Source organism: Microcaecilia unicolor, chromosome 11 (assembly GCF_901765095.1).
Source record: "Microcaecilia unicolor chromosome 11, aMicUni1.1, whole genome shotgun sequence".
NCBI classification, from domain to species: domain Eukaryota; kingdom Metazoa; phylum Chordata; class Amphibia; order Gymnophiona; family Siphonopidae; genus Microcaecilia; species Microcaecilia unicolor.
Window position 1 is genome coordinate 16,846,789 of NC_044041.1, and position 27,539 is coordinate 16,874,327.

Consider the following 27,539-nt stretch of genomic DNA (forward strand, 5'->3'; position numbering starts at 1 on the left):
GGCATTCTTGTGGGCATAAAGTGCAGGTGAACGCTTGTACCTGCTGGTTTTTCAAAGTGAAACAGCACAGGCACATAACTTTCTTTAGAAGTGTCTTTATACTTTGCCAGTGTGTGGGATGTTGGAAAATTGCCTCCATGTTCAAACAGTAAGGTGTGTTTAATCTATTTGTACACACTGATAACATATGGGAAGTTTGGTAGGAGTCTTAATAGCTTCTTGGGTTTGAACAGTGGTGGGCAACCAATAGCCCAAGGCCTGCATTAGGCCCAGACAAGATGTGCACTTAATGATATTTGATCTTTTTTGCTTGTTGCATGGTGTCGGCACTTTATGGGCACGGGTTTGGTTTACAAAGTATTAGATATGATAAAATAAGATGCCATTGTCAGTACAACCATTCAACGATTGTTTAAAGGCAGCACAGATCAGATTGCTTGTTTTTGATCTGCTAGGGTTCCTGATTAAACACGCAGCAGTGCAGTTGTGCTCATTGATATTGCTTTTTCCAGTACTCTGCTTTTTCACGTTTAATTACAATATCAGAAGGTGTCAAGATACAGCTATAGTGGCTGAATCAGAAAAGAGGAAACTAGGTGGCAGAAGGATATAAAATGATCTGTGAGCTGGCTTATTATGTTTTGCTCAGTTTGCGACAAGATATCTGTTCCCCAAAGATATAGTCTTCAGTGATGTTATGAAACATGTTCTTTCATGTAGCAAATTTTCCATTATGTTGTCCCAAACATGCTTGACCACTTGAAAATCTGAAGGAAGTTGTAGTTACAGCTTTAAGTGACAGTGACTTCAGTTAACTTCCGATTTATTTGGTTCTTTCAAACAAAAAAAGAAAAGTCTTTAATTTGTGACCAAATTGTTGGTACCGGTTGATCATTGTGTTGCCTTACTGAAACCTGGGTTAGATCTGGGGAGGAGTCGTATCTTTATGCTTGTCTCCCTGAGAGATTTGATTTTTTTTTTTTTTTTTTTTGCTTGGTCTCATATTTCAAAAAAAGGTGGTGGTTTAGCAGTCATATTCTGTTCAGATATTAAAATCTCTGAAGTCCCTTCTCCTTTTTCTTATTCTGAGCTTCTAATAATTTGTGTAGATGGTTCTTATCACCTTCACATACTTTTGTTTTATTTAACCCCCTTCTGGGAGGCTTGTAAGTTCAACCTTCTTCTTACATGGCAAGATGGCCGACAGGTAAGGAGCTCAGGTGAAGAGCTCCTGAAGTCCAGAAAAATACAGACTTACCTAAACCGTCTGTCGCCGACCCCAACCGGACTGGAGCGGACCGGAGCAGCACCACAGCTGATCGGGAGGTTGCGGAGACCGCGTTGAGTTCCAGAGCGGGTAGAGGCCCCGGGACCGGTCGGGATGGTCTGCTTGTGGCTGACCTCGTGGTCGCGGCTCATCTGTAGCCGGACAGGCTTATCCGGGCCTAGGCGAACCTGCCTGGATCGGCCTAGACCAGCCAGGACAACCGGGGCGGGCTGGGTCCAATCCGGAGCGGAGTCGCTGCGGAGCTGCGGTGCACGGGGGTGGGCGGACAGGAGAACCCGAGGCTGACCGGGATTGCCTGCTGTCGAACTCAGGCCGCATAGCTGCAGCGCATCCCTGGCCGGACGGGCTCGCCCGGGCCTGGGTGAGTTCCTCACTGGTGGCTGGATCTGCCTAGGTCAGCCCAGTCAGACCAATTGTAGCAAGGTGAGACGGAACGAAACCGAATCGAGGCGGAGCTACGGGGCACCAAAGCGGACAGACGGGAGATTCCAAGGCTGATCGGGACCACCCGCCTAACGCACCCCAAACATAGCTGATCGGACCACGGCGAAATCGACCAATCCAGCGGCCGAAATTAAACTGGCACCTCCTCGGATCGTGTCCGGTGTGCCTCTGGAGCCGCTCAGACTGCCAAGACATCGAGACGCCCAGGAAGGTGGAGGAGCGTCCACTGCCGACGGCCGGAGAACGAGAGCACACCGCACGGAGACCCAGAACGGGAGAACCGAGCCACAGGGCTTCCCAGAAGGATCGGAAGCGCTAGGAGACCCAGCTGAAGATCCCGGACCGAAGCTCAACGTGGATTAAAGAGGACAAGCTGAGGGAAAGGAGCAACGACTGAAGAAAATCAGCAAGGCAACTCTGATCCAGATTCAGAGGTATTCTTAACCAGACAACACCATGCTGAAAAACTATCATCCCATACACAGGCATTCAGTGCAAAGAAGGAAAACAGACTTTTGCTTAATACTCACTATGATTACTACTCATTCATGTTAATATTCATCCAAGCTGAATGCTCAAATAAGCCTATCACTGACACTGCCGATGCTCACATCAAAGCTTAATATTCATTTACAATCATTGCTCATTCATGCTTTAATATGCGTTCATGCCTATTAATAATTGATATCAATAACCATTATACGTAAGTCTCAGCTATGCTCAGTTATGCATGCTTAAAGAATATTTACGCAAATGTACACCTATGCTCAAGGCTTAAATATGCTAAATGTTGATATCGCTGATGTCTACACTAATGCTCAAAACATCATGTTTAATGCTTAACATGCTCAATGTTCATATATGTTAATGTATATTATGCTTATGCTTTATTATGCTTAATGCTGAAATTGCTGACGCTATATCAAAGGTTCAAAAATTGTTCATATATGTTCACATATGACAAACGCCGACTGATGCTCAAACAAAAACACACCAAATAATAGCTACCAGACATACCAACCATCACTAAATACAGCCAACATGAACACCAACAAACTACTCATGCTAATCTACTTCCTTCCCTTAATTCACCACATATGGACCACTCCAAACACAAACAACAATCTTCCCACAACTTACAAAAACCACAGACAACCCAATTACAACACAACAAACCAAAAGAATAACAACCAATTAAAATTACAAACAAATGCATACGAAAACAGCCAACAGAAAGAGAAGAAAGGACACAACAAAACCAAACGCAAAGAAACCAGACAACTAATAAGAATCAACACAACCAAATCCCAAACGGAACCATACAGACAAATCCATATGGGATACACAAACGCCAGATCAGTGGTAAATAAAATAGTGAACATAACAGATTGGATCACCATAGACAATCTAGACATCCTATTCATTACTGAAACTTGGATTCATGCCCTTAAAGACCCTATAATTTTAGAACTATGTCCACCGGGGTACAAAATCACCCACTGGACAAGAAATGGAAAAAGAGGAGGAGGAATAGCAATTATATACAAATCAGAGTTTATCATCACAACAATAACCGAATCGATCCTACCACAACTTGAAATTGCTTCGGTAAGAATAAATCACGCAAACCTGCAAGAACACCTTACCGCAATCTTGCTCTACAGACCACCAGGCAATTGGCATGAATCCCAAACATACCTCATGGACTTTATCTCGAACACTTGTGTCTCCAGCTCAAATCTTATCTTAATAGGAGATATCAACCTACATCTAGAAGATCTCAACTCAACCAGCACACAAGAATGAGTAGAGTTCCTACAATTATGGGACCTTCACAGGACACACACACAACCTACCCACAGACAAGGACACACTCTATACATCATTGCACACAACTTTGACCACGATGCAAACATTATGATAACAGACACAAAGTGGACACCCGCACCATGGTCGGACCACAACAAAGCAAACATCTCCCTCTACTGGAGAACAAAAGGACCACCGATTAAACAAGAACGGAAAACTTACTCCACGAGAGGAAAAATAGACCCGATAGAATTTTGGCAACAGATTTACCACAATGAATGGTCAACAAAAACAGACACAATCCAATTCCTCTCAGAATGGGACAACAGATGTAGATCTATACTAGACAGCATTGCACCAATCCAAACGAGATCATCACACAGAAAGAATTCAACACCATGGTTCAATGAAGAACTGAAAAAACTTAAAACACAAGTCAGAAGGTTAGAACGAGCATGGACTAAAAAGAAAGACGACACCACACTAAACGCCTGGAAACAATTCCAAAGAAAATACAAATACACCATAAGACAAACCAAAAGACTACACAACAAAACCTTAATCGGACCAAACTACAAGGACACACACAAACTTTTCCAACTCGTGAGCAAACTAATAGACATCACACCAGTGACAACCAACAGCAAAGATACTCCTGGAGCACACAATCTTGCGAAATACTTCAACGAAAAAATAGTACAACTAAGACTTAAAATACCTGTCAGCACCACCGACTATACTGAACTCCTTAATTGCCTAGACCCAGCCCCTGGCATTCATCCAGCGGACAGGACATGGACCAACTTCGAGATACTATCAGAGAACATCATCTCCCAAACGCTCAAAAGATTTGCCAAATCCCATTGCAAACTAGACCTATACCCAAACAACCTGATGACATCTGCCCCTACACAATTCATAAACGACATAACGAAACACCTGAACTATATGCTACAAAATGGATTCTTCCTGAAGGAAAAAGAAAACATCTTACTCACCCCCATACCCAAAGACACAAAGAAGAGCGCTAGTGAACTAACTATATAGCATCTATTCCCTTAATAACCAAATTAACCGAAGGGTTAGTGACTACACAACTTACAAACTATCTTGATAAATTTTCTATACTCCACGATTCCCAATCAGGGTTTAGGTCTAACCACAGTACTGAAACAGTATTAGTAACCCTCATGTCAAAATTCAAACAATCGATTACATCTGGTAACAACATACTACTTCTACAATTTGACATGTCAAGCGCTTTCGACATGTTAGACCACGGAATCTTACTACACATCCTTGATTACTTCGGAATCGGAGGCGATGTCCTCCAGTGGTTCCAAGGGATTCCTAACCGCAAGGCCATACCAAGTAACATCTAACTCGACTACTTCAGCCGCTTGGGTACCTGAATGCGGAGTACCACAAGGATCCCCCCTCTCGCCGACACTATTCAACTTAATGATGATACCCCTGGCAAAATTACTATCAAATCAAAACCTCAATCCATACATCTATGCGGATGACATAACGATCTACATCCCAGTCAAACAAGACCTAAAAGAAATTTCTAATGACATCAACCAAAGCCTCAAAATCATGCATTCATGGGCGGACGCATTTCGGCTGAAACTCAATGCAGAAAAGACCCAATGCCTAATACTAACCTCCCAACAAAACAAGAAAGAATACACCGCCATCAACACACCAACTCTAAACCTTCCTATTTCAAAAACCCTAAAAATTCTTGGAGTCACCATTGATCGACACCTAACACTAGAGAATCACGCGAGAAACACAACCAAGAAGATGTTCCACTCAATGTGGAAACTAAAAAGAATAAGACCTTTCTTTCCAAGACGTATTTTCTGTAACTTAGTACAATCATTAGTGCTTAGTCATCTAGGCTATTGCAACGCACTATATGCCGGCTGCAAAGAACAAATAATCAAACTCCAGACAGCCCAGAACACGGCAGCTAGACTCATATTTGGCAAACCAAAATTTGAAAGTGCCAAGCCCTTACGAGAAAAATTACACTGGCTTCCACTTAAGGAACGAATCACGTTCAAAATATGTTCACTAGTTCACAAAATTATCCATGGAGATGCACCAGCTTATATGTCTGACCTAATAGACTTACCACCTAGGAACGCCAGAAGATCATCCCGCACATTCCTCGATCTGCACTTCCCCAGTTGTAAAAGAATGAAATACAAATCAATGCACGCGTCAAACTTCACCTACTTGAGCACGCAGTTATGGAACGCACTGCCGCGCAACTTGAAATTGATCTATGAAAAAACGAACTTCCGCATATTACTGAAGACACATCTCTTTGAAAGAGCATACAAAAAAGACCAACCCAAGTGAATATACACTACACAACTCGCCTATTTAATTTCAGAACTGTTTCTTAAAATCTGCTTGTATACTACTACCTTGTTTTTATCATCATACTAACCAAAATCATGCAATACTAAATGTTTATATTACTAACACTCTTCCACTACTCATGATGTATTGTAAGCCACTTTGAGCCTGCAAAGAGGTGGGATACAAATGCAACAAATAAATAAATACTAGGAAGGACCAAATTGTCTCCATGCTGGAACTTAGTAACCTGTTATCTCCTGTATACAATGTAACAATGACAAGAGACATAGTGAGACCATCAAAGTAACAAATGTTACTGTAACAAAGAGTTTGATCTTGAATGAAACAGTAACAATGCAAACAGAGATGGCGACGGAACAGGATGGTCCCTACTGAGCTCTGTGCCTGGGTGGAGGTGAAATGTGGCAAAGGCGGCAGACTGAATCCGAACTGAAGAACCGCTACCACCCCCAAAGAAGGGAGAGGCAAGTGAACCTCTCCCCACAGGGGCTAGCTCAAGAAACGAAGGACAACGGTCGGTCACGTGCCTGCCCTGCCCACCATCATATCCTTGCGCCAGCCATCTGGAGCCGTAGCGGCGAACGACAAGCGAGCAGCGGGCGGTGACCAGAGGGGAGGCGGTCTGCCCTTCCATCTCAGCCTCCCACCTGAAGCCGCAGCAGCGGGTGGCGACCAGGGCGGAGGCGGTCTGCACTGCCATCTCGGCCTCCGCTTAACCGCCCAGCCACCTGGAGCCGCAGTGGCGAACAGCAAGCGAATAACAAGCGGCGACCAGGACAGAGGCGGTCTGCCCTTCCAGCCACCGCTCGCTCACCCAGCCTGAAAGAGAGGAGGTGACCGAGCCTCCCCCGGTCTAAGATCACACAAGACCGCGTGGTCGTGATCGTACACAGACGTACGCCCGGTCCATCCCCTAGGGCGGCAGTGGCGTCAAGGGGAACGAGAGAAGGGAGGCGGAGGTGCCCTAAAGATAATCTCTGTGGGATCCGAAGCACGGCAACACAGACAACCTGGAACTGTCCACACAACCGCAAGCTATCTCAACCGCTGCATCACTACCCCGCTCTGCACTACACGTGCTACCTCAACCACTGCAACATTGCCTCGCTCTGCAGTACTAACATCTTCCTAGTCTACCCCCAACCAGCATCACAACTACGGAGCCGCTGCACCCTGGGGCAATTCTTCTGAACATCTAATTGTGAGTACCCATCTAACACGGCATACTAGCAGCCCTAAGCGAATTGATTCCATAATGAACACAGACAAACTACTCCTAACAATATACTCCTTATCCTTGATCCACCTAACACTAACCACCCCACTTGCTGAAAATAACATCATACCCATACTACATAACCATCAAAGTCTGACCAGACACACCACACCTCACCAAATTGACAACCACTATAACAAAGGAAGAACACCAACATGCGGACAAACTCAACACAAGGAAGAAAGGTCATAGCAAACCCACACTAACAAAGAAACGACAACTGACAAAAATCCACACCGAACATAGTCGACCCTTACCTAAAAATTCAAGTGGGTTACATGAATGCCAGATCTGTAGTAAACAAAGCAACAATAATAACAGACTGGATCATGTCAGAAAACCGTGACCTGCTTTTCATCAATGAAACCTAGATCCATGATCAAAAGGACCTTATAATCCTAGACCTATTTCATCAATGAAACCTGGATCCATGATCAAAATGACCCTATAATCCTAGACCTATGCCCCCCCCGGGATACAAAATCACTCACTGGACCAGAAAGGAAAAGAGAGGCATAGCACTAATCCATCGATCACACTGCACCACCGTAATCACTGCCGAGTCCATAACATCCCAACTTGAAATAGCCTCAATTAAAATCCACCACACTACCCTGCTTGACCACTTAAACTGTGTCTTGTTTTATAGACCACCAGGTAATTGGAATGAATGCCAATCACACTTCATGGACTTATATCAAACACCTGTGTAGCCAACCCCAATATACTAGTACTGGGAGACATCAACCTTCACCTAGAAGACCCAAACTGTACCAACGCACGCGAATACAAGGATTTCCTCCATTTATGGGACCTTAAATGACCACACATTCAAGCAACCCATGTCAAAGGGCACACATTCAGCCTTATCTCACACAAACTGTCCACAGACCAGAACCTAATAATATCAGATATCAAATGGACAAACATACCATGGTGAGACCACTACAAAGGAAACCTATCCCTACTGTGGTGGAAAAAGGGTTCACACCGTATACAAGAACACACAAACTACAGCACAAGAGGCCAAATAGACTTGGAAACATTCTGACAACAGATCTACAATAATGAATGGACAGCACAAACGGACTCTACATATTATCTCTCAGATTGGGATAAAAGATGCAAAAACATATTAGACGAAATAGCACCCTTATAAACAAGAACCTCACACAGGCATAACTCGATACCATGGTACAATGAAGAACTGAAAACACTTAAAACACAATCCAGGAAACTCGAACGAGCATGGAAAAAAATGAAAGATGCACAAACACTCAACGCATGGAAACAAACTCAAAGAAAATACAAATACTCAATAAGACAAGCCAAAAGGTTATACTACAAAACCAAAATAGGGCCAAAATACCAACTCGTGAACAAACTACTAGACATCACCTTGGTCACCACAACCAACACAGATACTCCATCTGAAGACAAACTTGCCAAATACTTCAATGAAAAAAACTGTAAACCTACGCACACGCTACCTCAGAACATCACCGACATTGAAAACTTCTTCGAGTGTATGGACCCCACCCTCAATGAATACCCAACGGACAAACTCTGGACAAGCTTCGCCCCCCTCACTGCTGAAACAGTCAACCAAGCGATTAATAGGTTTTCCAAGACTCACTGTAAATTGGATGCCTGCCCCAGTTACCTATTAAAATGCGCACCCTACCGCTTCATAGCAGACCTCACATCCCACTTAAACTACATGCTTCAACATGGTCTCTGCCCCAAGGAAAACGGCAACATCCTACTCACCCCAATACCAAAAGACACCAAGAAAAAAAACAGACGATATCACCAACTACTGCCCAGTGGCATCAATCTCACTCTTATTCAAACTGATGGAAAGCATGGTAACCAAACAACTTACCGACTACATAAACAATTTCACAATACTACATGAATCACAATCAGGATTTTGCTCCATCCACAGCACCGAAACAGTACTAATCACTCTCTTAGCCAAATTCAAACAAGAAATTGCAATAGGCAAAAGCGTACTTCTTCTACAATTCGACATGTCTAGTGCATTCGACATGGTAAACCATAATATACTACTAAGCATCCTAGAATACTTTGGGATTGGTGGAAGTGTACTTACCTGGATTAAGGGTTTCCTAACTACCAGAACATATCAAGTGAAATTAAATTCGAACATATCATCACCATGGAAAATAGACTGTGGAGTATCTCAAGGATCACCACTATCACCGCTCCTTTTTAACCTAATGATGACTCCACTAGCCAAGTCCTTATCCAATCAAGGCTTCAACCCTTTCATCTATGCAGACGATGTTACAATATACATTCCCTACAAACATGATGTGACATGTCTATCACTGTCTTTCTTCTATGTTTGTGCAGCGCTGCGTATGCCTTGTAGCACTATAGAAATGCTAAATAGTAGTAGTAGTAGTAGTAGTAAATCAACAAAGAAATCAAACTCAGCCTCAATATCATGAACTCGTGGGCAAATGCATTTCAGCTAAAACTCAACACAGAAAAAACACAGTCTCATCCTCTCATCCCAATTCAATACGTACAAACCAACAAAAGTAAACACCCCAGACCATACCCTCCCTATCTCAGACAGCATGAAAATTCTCGGCGTCATAATCGACCGCAACCTCACACTAGAGAACCAAGTGAAATCTACAACAAATAAAATGTTCCACTCAATGTGGAAGCTCAAACGAGTGAAACCTTTCTTCCCAAGGGAAACATTTCACAACTTCGATGACACTGAGCCATGTAGACTACTGCAATGGAATTTATGTAGGATGTACAGAACAAATTTTAAAAGAAACTTCAGACCGTTCAAAACACGGCAGCCAGGCCTGTATTTGGAAAAACGCGATTCGAAAGCGCCAAACCCCTCCGTTAAAAAAGAATGTATCGCTTTCAAAATCTGCACCCTGGTGCATAAAATCATCTACGGTGAAGCCCCGGGATACATGGCAGACCTCATAGACCTACTAACAAGAAACACAACAGGATCAACACGAACATACCTAAATCTCCACTACCCAAGCTGCAAAGGACTTAAATACAAATCAACCTATGCATCCAGCTTCTCTTACATAAGCACACAACTATGAAACGCACTTCCTAAAGCCATGAAAACTACATATGATCACCTAAACTTCGGGAAATCATTAAAAACCAACCTGTTCAAAAAAGCATAGCCCACCGACCCAACTTAAATGCCGGTACCTTGCAACACAACAAAACCAAAGCTCATAACGGATATACAAGAACTCTTCCTCTATAGTCTATAAAATTTCCTAAAGTGTCTGTTACACCTGAACCTTGTTCTACCAAAACATTACTGTATTTGTTCATACCGGAATTGACGAACGCCTTTACGGTACTATGTAAGCCACATTGAGCCTGCAAATAGGTGGGAAAATGTGGGATACAAATGTAACAAATATATGCAGACGATGTCACAATATACATCCCTTCCAAACATGATCTAACAGAAATCACCAAAGAAATCAAACTCAGCTTAAACATCATGAACTCATGGGCGAATGCATTTCAACTAAAACTTAACACAGAAAAAACACACTATCTCATCCTCTCATCCCAATATAACACATATAAACCCACCAACATAACCACCCCAGATTGCACCCTCCCTATATCAGCTAGCCTGAAAATTCTCGGAGTCACAGAGGCATATTTTCAAAGCACTTAGCCTTCCAAAGTTCCATGGAAACCTATGGAACTTTGGAAGGCTAAGTGCTTTGAAAATATGCCTCACAATCAACCAAAACCTCACACTAGAGAGCCAAGCGAAAGCTACAACAAAGAAAATGTTCCACTCAATGTGGAAGTTCAAACGAGTGAAAACTTTTTTCCCCGAGGGAAATATTTTGCAACTTAGTACAATCTATGGTACTAAGCCATCTTGACTACTGCAATGGAATCTATGCGGGATGCAAAGAACAAACCATAAAGAAACTTCAAACTGCTCAAAACACAGCAACCAGGCTCATATTTGGAAAAACGAGATTCGAAAGCGCAAAACCTCTATGAGGAAAAACTACACTGGCTCCCAATCAAAGGAACGTATTGCATTCAAAATCTGCACCCTAGTTCATAAAATCATCTACGGCGAAGCCCCGGGATACATGACAGACCTCATAGACCTACCAACCAGAAACACATCAAGATCATCACGAACATACCTAAATCTCCACCACCCAAGCTGCAAAGGACTCAAATACAAATCAACCAACTCATCCAGCTTCTCCTGTATAAGCATGCAACTATGGAACGCATTACCAAGCGCCGTGAAAACAACATATGACCACCTAAACTTCTGGAAACTACTAAAAACCAACCTGTTCAAAAAGGCATACCCCAATGATCCAACTTAAATGCCTTAACCCTGCAACACAATAAAACCAAAACTCGTATTGGACATAGCTTAACTCTTCCTCCTTATGATTCCCCAATGTGTCTATCACACATGACCTTTACTTTACTACAACCTCACTCTGTATTTGTTCATACCAGTATTGGCGATCGCCTCTACGGTACTATGTAAGCCACATTGAGCATGCAGATAGGTGGGAAAATGTGGGATACAAATGTAACAAATAAATAAATCTATCACCAGTTCAGTTTCCTAATCTTCTAATTTTAGGTGATTTAATGTTTATCCCTACGTGAACAGGGGTCATTGACATGAACATTAAATCATGTTTTCTTACTTTAATGATCTCAGTTTTCATCATTGGATCTCATCTTCTACCCACGCTGCTGGTCATATCTTGAATTTAGTCCTCACTGTTCAAGATTCATTTGTTTCTTTTTCTTTTACCTCACTTCCCTAGACAGACTACTCTTTTATCTGTTTCTGTCTGCACTTCTCTCCTGCACTTACTAATCCTGTAACCGATACAGAGTATTGATACAGGAAATTATCTCATATTTATCTATGTTATCGCCTTCATTTTTTTTCAGTGCCTGCTGATTTTGTCTTTTAAATCCCTTAGAGAGTCTTTTACTAAAGATTAGCTCGAGGTATGTGCAGCAGGGCCCATTTTATTCCTATGAGCCCTGCTGCAAATAGCTCAAGCTAATCTTTAGTAAAAGACCCCTTTAATGATCAGACCTCGCTCTGGCATTCTGCCCTTACTTCGGGACTTTGATTGCCCCTAAGATCTTCTCTCATCCCGGGTCCGCTCGTAATAATGCTTGGTATCCCTCCAGCCTCCACCTTCGTAAAATACAGTATCAGAGAGAGCATATTTAGAGGAAAACTAGAACTTCTTTGGATTATTTAAAATGTAAATAACTTCATTGCTTTTACAATTTTTATCTCAAAAAAAGCCAAAAAGGACTTTGTTACAAAAAAAAAAAAAAAAAATTACAGATTTCTCCTAACCCTTCTAAAGACCTTTTTTAACTTTATCAGCAATTATCAAACTCAGAGGACATTTTCCAGCAATGTTCCTTCGGTAGAGTTTTTTGCTGACAAAATTAATTCTCTGACTAAATCTCTGGTTGATCACTCCGGCCCTCTTCCTCTTTCTTCTACTACGTCTAATCTCTCTGGAAATTGATTTCTCCTTCTATAGCTGGAACTTTCACCTGGAAATCTTTTGACTCCCAGTCCATGGTTTCTCTGTAAAAACTCATGGCTAATATGAAAACTGTTTATAGTGGTTGTGACCCTCTTCCTTCTGCTTGGCTGAAAGTCTCAGAATTGGGACTTCTCATCCTTTTACTCTCTATTATCAGCCTTTCTAGTGGTCAATTCCCGGATCCCTGGAAACTCGTCATAATCTGTCCTATTGTTAAAAAATCATCATTAGATCTTTCTATTCCTAATCATTACTGCCCAGTTTTTTATTTGTACCCCGCGCTTTCCCACTCATGGCAGGCTCAATGCGGCTGACATATTGTATACAGGTACTTATTTGTGCCTGGGGCAATGGAGAGTTAAGTGACTTGCCCAGAGTCACAAGGAGCTGCCTGTGCCTGAGGTGGGAATCGAACTCCGTTCCTCAGTTCCCCAGGACCAAAGTCCACCACCCTAACCACTAGGCCACTCCTCCAATTTGTGTTTTATATCTAAAGTGCTTGAAAAAGCAGTGCTCCACCAACTCTCCTCTTTTTCTGAAAAAACTCTGACTTTACATCCCCGTCAATCTGGATTTTGCCCACACTTTAGTACTGAAACTATTTTCACAGTTCTTCTCGATAAAATACTTTCCTACCTTGATCAACACAAAATAGTTATAGCAGTCTCTTTAAATCTTTCGGCTGCGTTTGATCTCATCGGCCATTCTTTTATTAGGCCGTATGTCTGCACTTGGAATTTCTGGTACAGTACACTTCATTTTTGTTCTTTTAAGTTGTTACCCACACTTACATTTGTGAAACCCAAGATTTAACCTGCGGAGTGCCTCAGGGTTCAAATCTTTCACCTTTAGTTACAAGAACCACAGAAAGGCGGTATATCAAGTCCCATTTCCCCTTTATTTAATCTTTTCCTAAGTCCCTTATCTTCTCTTAGTTATAAACATTTTTATTGATGACCAAAAAGAAATAACATAGTCAGCCATGCAGCACACAACTGTACAGATAATAATAAAACTGTATGAAATAATTTACAGCTTGTCATCAAAAGTTTTTGTGTTATAATCTCCCCCCAACCTCCTTTGTTATGCACTTAGCAATATAACAAGAACTCAATAATGCCCCTCCCCCCTTGGAAGCATTCTACTCCATAATACCAAACAGATAAACCCAACTTAGGAGAAGTTGATTTCTGCTGACTCTCCCCTTCTACATGAACTACCATAGTCCCCAAACCATAACCCCCCCCCCCCATTCTCCCCTTCCCATCCTCCCTTCCACCCTAAAAGATTCCTTATCTTCTCTTATACAATCAACCATATCTCTGCCTAGTTTTATACCAATGATACCTTTCTTCTCTGTTACCTTTCCTCATGCCCCATCAAGTGCCCCTCTTCAACAGTTCTTGACATAGTATCCAATTGGTTATCTGATCATAAACTCGTGTTAAATAAAGAAAAAACTGATATTTGTTGGTTGTCAGGATCTATCCCCCCTCCCCCTTCTTCGCCTGTTAATCTTTTTGGAACATTAATTACCCCGGTAAGTCATTTTCGGTATTTAGGTCTTATTTTTGATTCTACCTCAAATTTCACATCTGACTAAAATTTTTCACAAACTTTGTGCCATTCAACATTGCTTTAATCACAATAATTTTCATGCTTTGATGTTTAAGACCCGTCTTGATTACTGTAATATTGTATATGCTGGTCTTCCGCAATCAACAATAAAAAACAAAAAAAAAAACTTAAAATGCTCCAAACTACTGCTGTTTGCTGTCTGTCATGCCTGTTGTATCTGCCAAAAGCTCACCATTGGTTACCAATGAAACAGCGTCTCATTTATAAAGTGGCTGCGCTTAACTTTTAAGACTTTCCATTTAGGCACCCCTGATTATATATCCTGTTTCATAATCCTGTATTGTCCTGTCAGAGTTCTCCGCTTAATGATCATCGCTCAGTTCTCCCTGGTCTGAAATCCGTTCAACTTGAATCAACTAGACTTGAGGTTTTCAACCCAGTCCTCGAGGCACACCCAGCCATTTGGGATTTTCAGGATATCCCCATTGAATTCAATGGAGATATCCTGAAAACCCTGACTGGCTGAGTGTGCTCCGAGGACTGGGTTGAAAACCTGTGAACTAGACACTTTGCCTTCTTTTTTCTAGCTCTTTTTGTTTGAAATGGGCTTTCTCTCTTTCTCCGTAGCATTCTGTCTTTTAAAAAATTCAAAGGTGAATTAAAAACAAAAACTGGTTGTTTTCTGATGCCTTCAGTTAGGGTCTTAGATTAGGGCTCCCCAGCGACAAGGCTGTTTTATGTCTCTCTGCCCCATGATCTTTCCTTTATTGTTGTCTGATTGATTTTACTATCCCATCAAAATTGTAATTCCTTTTCTTTTTCTAATTTTATGTATGTTTTTAATTGATTTATACACTGTTCTGCTCGCCAGTTAGAGTGGTATAGTAAATTTAATAAAACTGTAAACTATCCAAGTCGCCTCTTCTAAAAGATTTGTGGGAGGATTTCGGCGCTCTAATAACTATACATCTAAGCGTTGTCATACTCCCACTCCACCTCAAAGAATTATGCCTCAACACTTATGTCTAAGGCAGCAGCGGGGACAGAACTCACAGACCCTTTCTCAGTCTAAACATGCAGTTTTTGACTCCTTCCTAGAGAGCATTGCCATCGTCTAGTTGTCCATGCCAAACAACCTACTGGTGGGAGGCAGGCGTCTCCTCTTTTAACTCTTTCTGATTAGTGTTGAGATCTAATTTTACTAAATTAGCTGTGGATTTAGTTACTGTTACTCATTATGCTGTGACAAGAGCTTCAGCATTTTCAATAGGCTAATGGGTATGTTTACTAAGGTGCGTTAACGTCTTTAATGCGCCTTTAAAGTTAAGGCGTGTTAAACGCTAACACGCCTATACATTTCTATGGGTAACCATTAATGTACGTTAACACTAACACACCTGTAGCACACCTTAGTAAACATAGGCGTAAGTCAAGAAAATAGCCTTATAAATCAGCACCTTAATGCATTAATTAAACTCCCATCTAATACAGTCACTTATCATGACCTCTAAGAAAATCTTCTAATTGCATAGATTCCTCAAAAATATACATTTTCCTGTGGTGATAATACATTTGCAAGGATATTTAAGGAAAAACAAATCTCCCAAAGCAATTAATATGAGGTTTTAGGCTTAAAAAAGCCTTTCACCTCAGGTTCCTCTGGAGGTGTCAGGGAACATATTAATCTTATCCCCACAAAACGTATCTCCTTTCTAAAGGAAATAAGCTTGTAAAACAAGCAATTTTTCGTTCTCATTGTCAAATCTGACCAAAAGAGTGGATCAAGTAGTAATAATATCTTGTGCATTGGTTTTTAGTATGTATGTTTCTGTGGTAGCCGCTTAGGTTGTAAGGGGGTTAGAAGTTTTAAAATTAAATTAAAAATGAGATGTGGCTGCTCTTAAACTTCGACAGCTGGGTGCTTTTTATCATACAGCACGGTTACGCTTTGGTTTGGGAAAAAAGACCACCTGACCATTCACCAAGAGAGTCTCATTTCAGCTTCCTCCAGATGATAGTACTTGGAGAGGAGTGCTGTGCCTCCTGCAGAATGTAATAGAACCAGTTCCTCCGTCAGAGGGGTCGAGGGTTTTACCCTGTATACTTTCTCGTACCAACAAAGATGGGGGGAGTATGACCAATTCTCGATGTGCAAGATTTAAACAAATTCCTACGGAAAAAGAAATTTTGCATGGTTTCCCTATGATCACTTTTTCTCATAATACAACTCAACGATTGGCTTTGCTGTCTAGATTTGAAGGAGACATACACTGACATAACTATTTTTCCTGCTCACAGAAAATACCTGCGCTTCTGCTGTGGGACTGCATTATCAATACAAAGTCTTGCCGTTTGGCTTGACCGGCCCCTTGAGTCTTCACAAAATGCCTGATAGTGGTAGCTGCAACCTACAAGTGGGGCATGCACGTCTTCCCCTACCTCAACAACTGGTTAATCAAGGCAGCCTCCCAAGAGTCAGCACAGACCTGAATTTTGTCTGCTTTACGTCTCTTAGAACTCCTTGGTTTTCTGATCAGTTACCCAAATCACATCTACAGTTCAAGCATTACAGTACATCAGGGCTCTCCTGGAAACTACTAGCGGTTGAGCCTTCCTCCCCCAACTGAGCAGACAACATAATGTATCTCTCTGCTCAGGTTTCCAGATCTATCCAGGTATCTGATTGTCAGATGCTCCGCCTACTCGGCCACATAACTTCAACAGTCCATGTAACACCATTGGCTTGGCTCTACTTCTGAATTCCTCAGTAGGCACTCTCCTTTCAGTGGTCTCAAAGCCACAGGATTGCTCTCAGCCCATATTTACTCACTACAATGTTGGATGGTTCCTCAATCTCACTCGGGGACTTCTGTTTCAGCCCCTTCTACATCAATGTCCTTTGGCAAGGACAACCTACCATGGAGGCATCTGTGGCATGGTAGGTTGGGGTGCTCATCTTGGTGGTCTCCATACACAGGGTTCTTAGTCTCCACAGGAGAGACATCAAATTAATCTCCTGGAATTGCTAGCAGTCTGGAATTCCTCAAAGCTTTCTAAGACTGCATCCTCAATCAGATCATTCTCGTGCACACGGACAACCAGGTTGCAATGTATTACCTGAACAAACAAGAAGGAACAGGTTCTTACCACCTCTGTTGACAAGCAATCTATAAGAGCTGCTTATCCAGCCAGTAAACAATGCTGTGGCAGGCAAAATCAGCAGAGTCTTTCAACATGTCCCTTATAATGCCTGTGGCTTGTCGAATATTCCAGCAGTGGGGGACCCCAGCGATAGACCTTTTCGCTTCTCAAAACAAACTTCCCCACTTTTGTTCCAGAATCTATACATCAACCATATAGCCCAAGTGCCTTCCTGTTCCATTCAGAAACAGATCTTCTATATGCCTTTCCCCCACTGCCTATCAATGGGAAAAATCTTCTCAAGCTATGTTGAGATCAAGGGGCCATGATGCTAATTGCTCCTTACTGGTCATATCAAATTTGTTTCCCCGTTTGGCTTGTTTTTTGACAATATTATTTTAATTATTTATAAAGCTTATATGTGCCACTTAATTGACTAAGTGGTTTATAAAAGAACATACATAATCATATAGAACCTAACGTACATTTTTAAAAATACAAAATCGCAGTTCAATTCATGTTATATCATAGGACATAACATTCCAAAAGCTCAATAAAATGCAGCCACAAACAATGATGTTTTGAGAAGTTTCTTAAATTTTATCACATTACTACAAAGCTGCAAGTGTCTTATAAGAGGGTTCCACAGTTGTGTACTGGCAACAGTAAAGGAAGAAGTTTTCCACATAGTGTGTGCATCCTAGACTTACATTCCTTAAATCTTCCAGACGGTGTTTCTAGGTACTCCTAACCTCTAGGAAACCACCTATGCAGAAATGTTACCTTTTAAAGTGGAGAAGAATTTCCTTCTGGTGTACAGCCAAAGCACTCAACCCTGCTATGTGCTCTCTTCCTACCCTTATGGAGTACCTCCTCCATCTTTCTAATTCTGGCCTCAAAACTATGTTTAGAACTTACATAACCCCAGTCTTGCTGAATAAGATATCACAACACACTGTTGACACTTTCTGGAGAGGCTGTGCCGCACAAGGCACATTTGACCACATATGGTGGGACTGCTTACACATCCAGAACTCCTGGAAATAAGTCCTCCAACAAACTGAATAAATGACAAAAAGCAAGATCACCTACAACAAAAGCACCATATTACTAGGAATGGTAAAAAAACAAGACACTCGCACTTCATACCTAATCCACTTCCTACTACTAGCAGCAAGATTGGTAATTGCAGCCAAATGGAAACACCGACATTCCTCAGCAATCAGAGACTGGAAGAACAAAATACAGTGGCTACAAAACATGGAAGAAAGCGAGACAACTTACCCAAATTTCAAAGACAATGGAAACCTATAAAAGACTCGCCCTTCTTCCAGTAGAGTCAACAAAAAGTTTACAGAAATTACAACTTCTGCAAAATATTTCCTTTAAATCAACCAGTTTCCGCTGTACAGCCATACTGTGGGGAAAAACCTTTCAATCATATCTAAATAGGAGCTGGAAGGTTGAGATAATACTGAATTTCACCGTTATTTCTACGGATTTTAAGCTTTCAAGGCTGGAGCTTTTCACATTGGCACTCATTCAGCAGTGCGATGTTACTGCCTCCAGTGGCAGCTGATATAGCAGAAGAAGATGGCTGTGGAACCCAGCTTTATACATAACATCTTATAGCATATTTGATAATTCTATGTGGATTTCAGCTTCTTTTTTTTTTTTTTTTTTTTAACATTTGTACCCCGCGCTTTCCCACTCATGGCAGGCTCAGTGCGGCTTACATGGGGCAATGGAGGGTTAAGTGACTTGCCCAAAGTCACAAGGAGCTGCCTGTGCTGGGAATTGAACTCAGTTCCTCAGGACCAAAGTCCACCACCCTAACCACTAGGCCACTCCTCCACTCCCTTTGCTGCCTGATGTTTTTATTTCCGGCCTATGAGAAGACATCCGCATGCATCTGGGCAGATCCTCCAACTATCTGAGGCTTCAGTGAAAGAGACTGTCATAAATTGTGGTGTATCAAGTATAATAAACCATAAGGCTGATTTTTTTTCTCATTTGGTGCTTCATGAATGGTTTATGACCCCATTCTGTGTCCTCTGGAGTCTCAATGCATGGATGAGACGATGGTGCAGGGAGGAGGGTTTTAGATTTGTTAGGAACTGGCAAAGTTCTGGGGAAGGGGGAGCCTATTCCAAAAGGATGGGCTCCACCTTAACCAGGATGGGACCAGGCTGTTGGCATCAGCATTTAAAAAGGAGATAAGAACAGCTTTTAAATTCGAAAGGAAGCTATTAGAGCTAAAAGAAAATCCTTCAGAAAATGGAAGAAGAAACTGACTGAAAATAATAAGAAACAGCATAAGGCAAGTCAAGTCAAATGCAAAGGGCTGATAAGGAAGGCTAAGAGGGACTTCGAAAAAAAGATTGCGTTGGAAGCAAAAACACATAGTAAAAAAATGTTTTAGGTATATTAAAAGCAGGAAGCCAGCAAAAGAATCAATTGGACTGCTAGATGACCGAGGAATAAAAGGGGCGATCAGGGAAGAAAAAAACCATAGCAGAGAGATGAAATGAATTCTTTGCTTTGGTCTTCACCGAGGAAGATTTGGGTGGAATACCGGTGCCAGAAATGGTATTCGAAGCTGACGAGTCGGAGAAACTTAATGAATTCTCTGTAAACCTGGAGGATGTAATGGGGTAGTTCTACAAACTGAAGAGTAGCAAATCTCCTGGACCGGATGGTGTTCATTCCAGAGTACTGATAGAACTGAAAAATGAGCTTGCAGAGCTATTGCTAGTAATATGTAATTTATCCTTAAAATCGAGCGTGGTACCAGAAGATTGGAGGGTGGCCAGTGTAACGCCAATTTTTAAAAAAGGTTCCAGAGGAGATCTGGGAAATTATAGATCGGTGAGTCTGATGTCGGTGCTGGGAAAAATGGTAGAGATTATTATTAAGATCAAAATTACAGAGCATATTCAAAAGCATGGATTAATGAGACAAAGTCAACATGGATTTAGTGAAGAGAAATCTTGCCTCACCAATCTACTACATTTCTTTGAAGGGGTGAACAAACGTGGATAAAGGGGAGCCAATTGATATTGTGTATCTGGATTTTCAGAAGGGGTTTGACAAAGTACCTCATGAAAGACTCCAGAGGAAATTGGAGAGTCATGGGATAGGAGGTACTGTCCTATTGTGGATTAAAAACTGGTTAAAAGATAGAAAACAGAGAATAGGGTAAAATGGTCAGTATTCTCAATGGAGAAGGGTAGTTAGTGGGGTTCCCCAGGGGTCTGTGCTTGGACCGTTGCTTTTTAACATATTTATAAATGACCTAGAGATGGGAGTAACTAGTGAGGTAATTAAATTTGCTGATGACACAAAGTTATTCAAAGTTAAATCGCGGGAAGATTGTGAAAAATTACAAGAGGACCTTACGAGACTGGGTGTCTAAATGGCAGATGACGTCCTTTATGAGCATCCTTGCCCCCGGGGCAATATTCAGAACTTTACACTTAGTTCTGAGTTTTGGGAGAACTGTTCTGTCCCACAATGGGTAATAGAAAAGGAAGTAGAAGACCAACAAAAAGTAGAAAAGGAAACCTTTGATTCAAAGAATAGATAATACAGAGTTTATTATGATAGGCCAACAGCTCAAAAGAATACCAAATTTTGGCTTTAAATTTTTTTTTATTATAATAAACATTACATGTACTTTTCTTTGCTTCCAAAGTTTCCTTTTTCTACTTTTTGTTGGTCATCCCCTACTTCCTTTTCTTCTGCATTTTTCCATAGGGGATATTTTTTTTTGTTCTTTTTTGGTTTTTGCCATGATGACCAATGGCATCACCCCCACTTGCATGCCTGATCAGTCCTGCTGTCTACAGAAAACATCTGTTACAGGTGATCAGCAGTGCTATGATGAATGTGATCCATATCAACACTGATAAAGAATTTTGAGAATTGCTTCTCTGATCTGAAGCCTCCTCTCTCCAGTTTAAAACTATATTTGAATTTGATTTCACTAAATCTCTTATAGTATGTCAGATGCTTGGGGTTGGTAAAAGGAAGTTAAGGAGGAATTACTTCATATTTGTGTCCTGGATGAAGATGAAATTAAGCAGCTGAAGAGAACAGTATACAAGAATTCCCTGGGGGCAAGTTCTTTGCAGTGGCATTGCAAAGTTGTCATTCTTTGATGTGACATGCATGTGAGCAAACGTTTTCTGTTAAGGGATGCATTGAGTGCAAGAAGTGCAGCACGCTAATGAATAGAAACCTTGGTGGTGAACTGTGATGTACCTGCACATCCCTGATCCCTTTTCTGAGTTTGTGGAGGACAGATCCAGCCAGCCACAGATTATGATGTAGTATTCTAATAAAAACATAAATATTCTTGCTATTTAAAGTTGACAGTTTTACAAATATTTATTTTTTTAATTTCATTTGTACCCCGCGCTTTCCCACTCATGGCAGGCTCAGTGCGGCTTACATGGGGCAATGGAGGGTTAAGTGACTTGTCCAGAGTCACAAGGAGCTGCCTGTGCCTGAAGTGGGAATTGAACTCAGTTCCTCAGTTCTCCAGGACCAAAGTCCACCACCCTAACCACTAGGTTATAGTTATAGAAACTGAGCATTTTTCTATAACATTATGAAGTACTTCCTATATATTTTGTATTTATGCTTATTGATGGGGTTATGGTTAATGTGTATGTCTGGTTTTTAACCTTGCAGCCCAGTGAGATAAAGGTGAGCCTTGCATTTGGGCCACTTGCTGTTACTGGATTGAGCTGTATCTTAATGCATGTGCCAGGTTGTCATGCCACCTAGAAATTGTACTCTTGCTCTGGGGATTTTGTGCCCTTGTGTTTTATTTTCTTTTGCTGCCAATGCTGAAGTAACTTCCTCTGTATTGTGCAACTCAGCTCAAGCATAAGCTGCATGGTGCAGAATTTTCTTGCTATTCTCATCTCGTCTTGCACGATTTGAGACCGGGAGACACATTTGGGAGTTTCTGCTATGTAGCTTATACTTGAGTTGTGCTTTGCAGAGGAGGATGTTTTTGACAGTAACAAGAGGCATTGGGACAGTAAAAAAGAGAAAAAGAGGGGGCAAAAAAGAAAAAGCAAGTAAAGAAAAAAAAAAAAGGGGGGGGGGGGGGGGAGAAAGCAGCATAAAACAAAGGAAACTAGGGACAAGGAAAAATAAACTGGAAAAATGAAGAAAATCGTACCAGGCAAAAAGAGGGAAGTAAACGCTGCTCTTCTGGAACCTGCTGGGGAGACTAGTGAGAAGAACAGAGGGAATATGATTGGAAAGAGGAGGATTGAGAAAGGGGGATGGGGAAGAGGAGGATACTGAGGGTTGACAGGGTGAGAGGGATAAGAGACAAAAGGAGGAAGGATGGGGGGTGATGGTGGGGGTGTGAAAGAGAGTTGGCTGAGAAACAGTAGGGATGAGAGGAGGAGACTGGTGGATATTCCTGTGCTACAGCTGATAATTAAATCAGAGGTAACTAACTTCTAGCGTATGTTAGGAGAGTAGTGACATGCTATTGACAGCTTTCTTGGGGAAGAGAGGCTGTTGGCTTCTGCCACTGTTGTGTGGTGGTGCATTAGGTATCTGATATGCTAGGCTGCCTTTTCCTGTAGAATCACAATGGTAAAACGATCTTAGTAAATTATGACCCAAAGGAGCGTCAACACAACTCTGAGAGGAATTCCCCCTCCCCACACACACACACTCTCTTGAACTTTGGTACAACGTGGGTAGGGGGAAGGACTCAGATTCTTGCTTCTCAGTGCTAGGGCCAGCTCCTAGATTGAAAGAAGGTCTGTCAAGATTTGGCTTGATACATATAAACATTGATGCAGCACCACTAATTTTCTGGATATTGAGGTTTTCTGCCTCTGTGGAATGAGACTACACCATACTTTTGTTACTGGATGGAATCTGTAATAGGTACACTTGTCTAACTAATTAAACTTAAGATGTTAAGTAGAGGAGTGTGGTAGCCGTGTTAGTCCACTCTTAAGGTTATCAATAGAATTTTCGATCTGACGAAGAAGGGCAACCTTCGAAAGCTAATCAAGAAATGTATTAAGTTATGTCCAATAAAAAAAGTATCATATTTTCTTTTCCATGTTTTATTTTGTTTGATTTCTATTGATAAACTTAAGATGTTGAAATGTGCTTTTTCAGCAGTGAGAAACTAACATTCTGTGAAATGATGCTACTCCCAGATCATCTTGTTCAGAAGTCTAAGGCTATAATTTGCTTGTGTTTTTTGCATTTTTGGTTTGTTGAATTCTTGTCTTTGCTGCTGCTTTGGCTACATTTCTTAAGAAAACTGACACTTCTCTTGTAGTGCGGAAGGAAGATCTGCGCGGAGGATTCTTGCTTTTCTTCCTTGATGATGGAGCAGGAATGGATCCAAGTAAGTTACAGTACCTTATGCTGTATAAATGCAGTAAATGGCTAAACCAGCCAGACCTTAAACATGACTGTATACCTTAAGGAACAAAACAAACTATTTAGCGCTTTTCAGGTACAAGTGTAGTTGCCATGTCTGTGTGGAGGCATGATAGTCGCTGCCAGTGGACTGATCAGAGTAACATTTATTGGGAGGGGGGGGGGGGGGTGGACCACAGGCATTTATTCTTCACGTCCTGTTTAAATGTGTTTTTGTTCAGTGATTTCCAAAGCAGTCGGAACGGTCCGCTGTTGGGCTCTGGCGCTTTAAGCTTCTATTTTGCATCTACCTGTAGATTTTGAACCCTATTTTTGTATCTTCTTCCCACATCAGTCTAATCATGGAAGCAGTGACCACGCACTGTAGCTTCCTACGGAACCTGGCTAATCTGGTATTGCCATGCAGTGATAGCTGAGATTCTGTCTCCCCAGGGCTGTGGTTGCTATCACCACAACATTCCAAGCCATTCCAAGAAGCAGAACCCTAGTCTGGGACTCAAGTCTAGGTCTTCTGCATGGCAGCAGTGACCACTGAGCCCTCCCTTAGGTTGAAACTGTGCCTGAGAGGTCAGAAGTAAAAAAACTGCTCCAAATAAAAAAAAACAACTATGCACTAGTGTCTTATTTAGAAAGGTTGTAGTGGGAAATCAGATTTGTAGTTTGAACTACTTTCCCACTCTTTTTTAACATTTTGCACAGTGTTATGGGAATTGCATTCTTAATCTGGACTTTTGGGGATGATTTAGGGCTTCTCCAAGCATTTTCTTTTTGTATTTGGTCTTGGTGGAGCTGGACGAAGACAGCATTCACAACAAAAGTGAATTGATGGCTCCAGATAGTTAAAGAAACAGTCATAGTGGCATATTAAATTCAGCCCTTCGAGCTTGGTGGGTTCACTTACTAATGACTTCAATAAAGATTTTCTCCCATTATGAGTTTAAAAGAGAAAATGCTTAAGTAAGGTCTTAGTCTACGGTGTCCAGATGTGAGATTTTTATTTTTGCTGCTGCTTTAAGAACTCACAGTAACCTTGGGAATATCACATTGCTTCTGTCATTTCTAAGCCCGACTGTGCTACACTGAGTGTACTTGTTTTAATTCAGTGCTATAGTACAATTTATATACCTCAACCCAGTTTTCTGTTGAGACTGTATTAAACCCAAAAATGAACATAACTTTTGTTTGCTCTGCTAGGTGAGGCGGCCAGTGTGATCCAGTTTGGCAAGTCAGCAAAAAGAACTCCTGAGTCGACCCAGATTGGACAGTATGGAAATGGCTTAAAATCGTAAGTACTATTTTTAAAATGCTTCTGTCCTTCCATGTACTGAGGGCTTATTCCATCATATCTAAACCTTGTACCTTGATATAGTAATGGGTTAAAAGTGTTAATATAGCTTGCAAAGTTAATGCTGTGGATTATTATGGACTGCAGTTGTCTATTCACCTTCGATTTGGGTGGGTACTGACAATGCCCAAGCTGTTATATACCCTCAGTCAGGGGGCATAACCACTAGTATATTTTGTGCAGGAACTTGCTTCCTGGGGTGTTGAGATTTATGTCTGTTTCTAGTGCTTTTATGATGAAAATGACTGCTCCCCCCCCTTTAATACAAAACAAATTCCAGTATTTCAGAATCTTATCTGGTGGCATGGAAAGTTAATATTCGGAATATATAATATTTTGCTAAAGTAGATTTTTAAAAAATGAAAAAGAAATTGGAAGAATTAGTGTTGCCATGAAAACTCATCTTTCATTCTTCTTCATTGCATCAGTTGGGAAATTTTGTTTGGGGATTCCTTTTTCATGTGTCCGTAGATTGGAAGAAATTACAATTTTGTAGACTGTCTGAATGTCTTAAACCCCACAGCACTCTAGTTGCAAATGTTTAAAAGTTAGTGTTTTGGCACCAATTGTGCTGAGTACTTATAACAGGATCTGGTTGTATGTGGTGCAATATGCCTATGTCCTATCATATGATTCATGATGGAAACATAAAAAAATGATAGCAGACAAAGACCCTATGGCCTTTCCAGTCTAACCATCCATAATATCTGTTGTAATTTAACCCATGTCCTGAGACACTTTGGGGCACATTCCAATGAAGAGAATGGAAACATATTATTCTGGATAGCAGGGGTCTGTAAAGAACAGGATATGATCACATTGTAATATCTTTCCAAAAAACCTATGAGACCTCCAAAAAAGGTTATCCTCAGTTAATCTCCTAGGGACGATATCTCAATTGATTAGATTTTTTCATATTTTATTTATTGCATTTATACCTGCCTATTAAAACATAGGCGGTTCACCAATAAAACATACGTAACTAAAACAATACATTTCAAAAACAGTAAAATAACAAGAAAAATGTAAAAATATAAAGTTCAAATATCTAAAAATGCGTTTAATTAAAACATGTTAAGAACATGACCAATTTCGTGCAAATGCTATTAGAAACAATAATGCAGTTATTTTCCTGCTCATTTCAAAACGATGGGCCACAGACTGAAAATTTTCTAGCACTTATTGATACCTTCAAAACTATTTTAGAAACAGACTATATTTTGAAGATTGTAAAGATCTAGACAGAAGGTGAACACACAAGATCACATGGGACCAATACAATGACTCCACTTGTCCTTGAACTGAAGAACGGTATGCAGCTGTGGAAGTGGAGGGGGGTGAGAGCATGCCAGGAACAGGAGGAACCAAAACTCAAAATCTAGTTCTTGGTCCTGTTCTTTTTAACCGTTTTGTGAGCAATATTGTGGAAGGGCTGTCTGGTAAGGTTTTCCTTTTTGCAGATGATACCAAGATCTGCAATAGGGTAGATACCCCTGATGGTGTGGATAACATGAGGAGGGACCTAGCAGAGCTTGAAGAGTTGTCCAGAGTTTGTCAGCTAAGATTTAATGTTAAAAAAATGCAGAGTCATGCATTTGAGCTACAAAAACCTGAGGATTGGTACAGTATAGAGGGTGAAGTACTTCTGTGCATGACAGAGAAGTGGGACTTGGGGGTGATTGTATGTGTTGGTCTTAATGTGGCTAAACAGGTAGAAAATGTGACAGCAAAAATCAGAATGATGCTTGGATGCATAAGGACAGGAATGGCTAGCAGGCAAAAAGATGTTCCTTAGCATCCCTCCGGACCGGACCAGGATTGGACAAAAAGATGATGATGCCTCTACAAGTCTCTGGTGAGACCTCATTTAGTCTACTGTGTACACTTTTGGAGACTGCACCTTCAACAAGATATAGCACGATGGAATTGCACCAGAGGGCAGCTGCTAAAATGGTCAGTGGTCTTTGTCATAATGGGGACAGCCTTAATATATCTCAATACCTGGGAAGAAAGGCGGGAGAGGGGGATATGATAAGACATTTGAATACCTCTATGGTATAAATGACAAGAGACACTTCTTTGAATGGAAAAGAAGCTCTGGATTAAGGGAGGATAGGATGAAGGTGAAAAGGGACAGACTGAAGAGTAACCTAAAGAAATACTACTTTACAGAGAAGTGTAATGAATTATGTGGAATGGCCTCCCAGTAGAGGTGGG

At 41.2% G+C, this 27,539-nt stretch overlaps 1 protein-coding gene across 2 annotated transcripts in view; it reads left to right on the forward strand.

Annotated features, from left to right (window-relative positions):
• MORC2 (MORC family CW-type zinc finger 2) overlaps positions 1–27,539 on the forward strand; it is a 155,164-nt gene that overhangs the window by 9,398 nt on the left and 118,227 nt on the right. For both annotated transcript variants that reach the window (XM_030217895.1, XM_030217896.1), the window contains exons 5-6: positions 23,874–23,942; positions 25,172–25,262. In XM_030217895.1, coding sequence (XP_030073755.1) covers positions 23,874–23,942; positions 25,172–25,262 — 160 coding nt within the window. The remainder of the gene's footprint in view (positions 1–23,873; positions 23,943–25,171; positions 25,263–27,539) is intronic.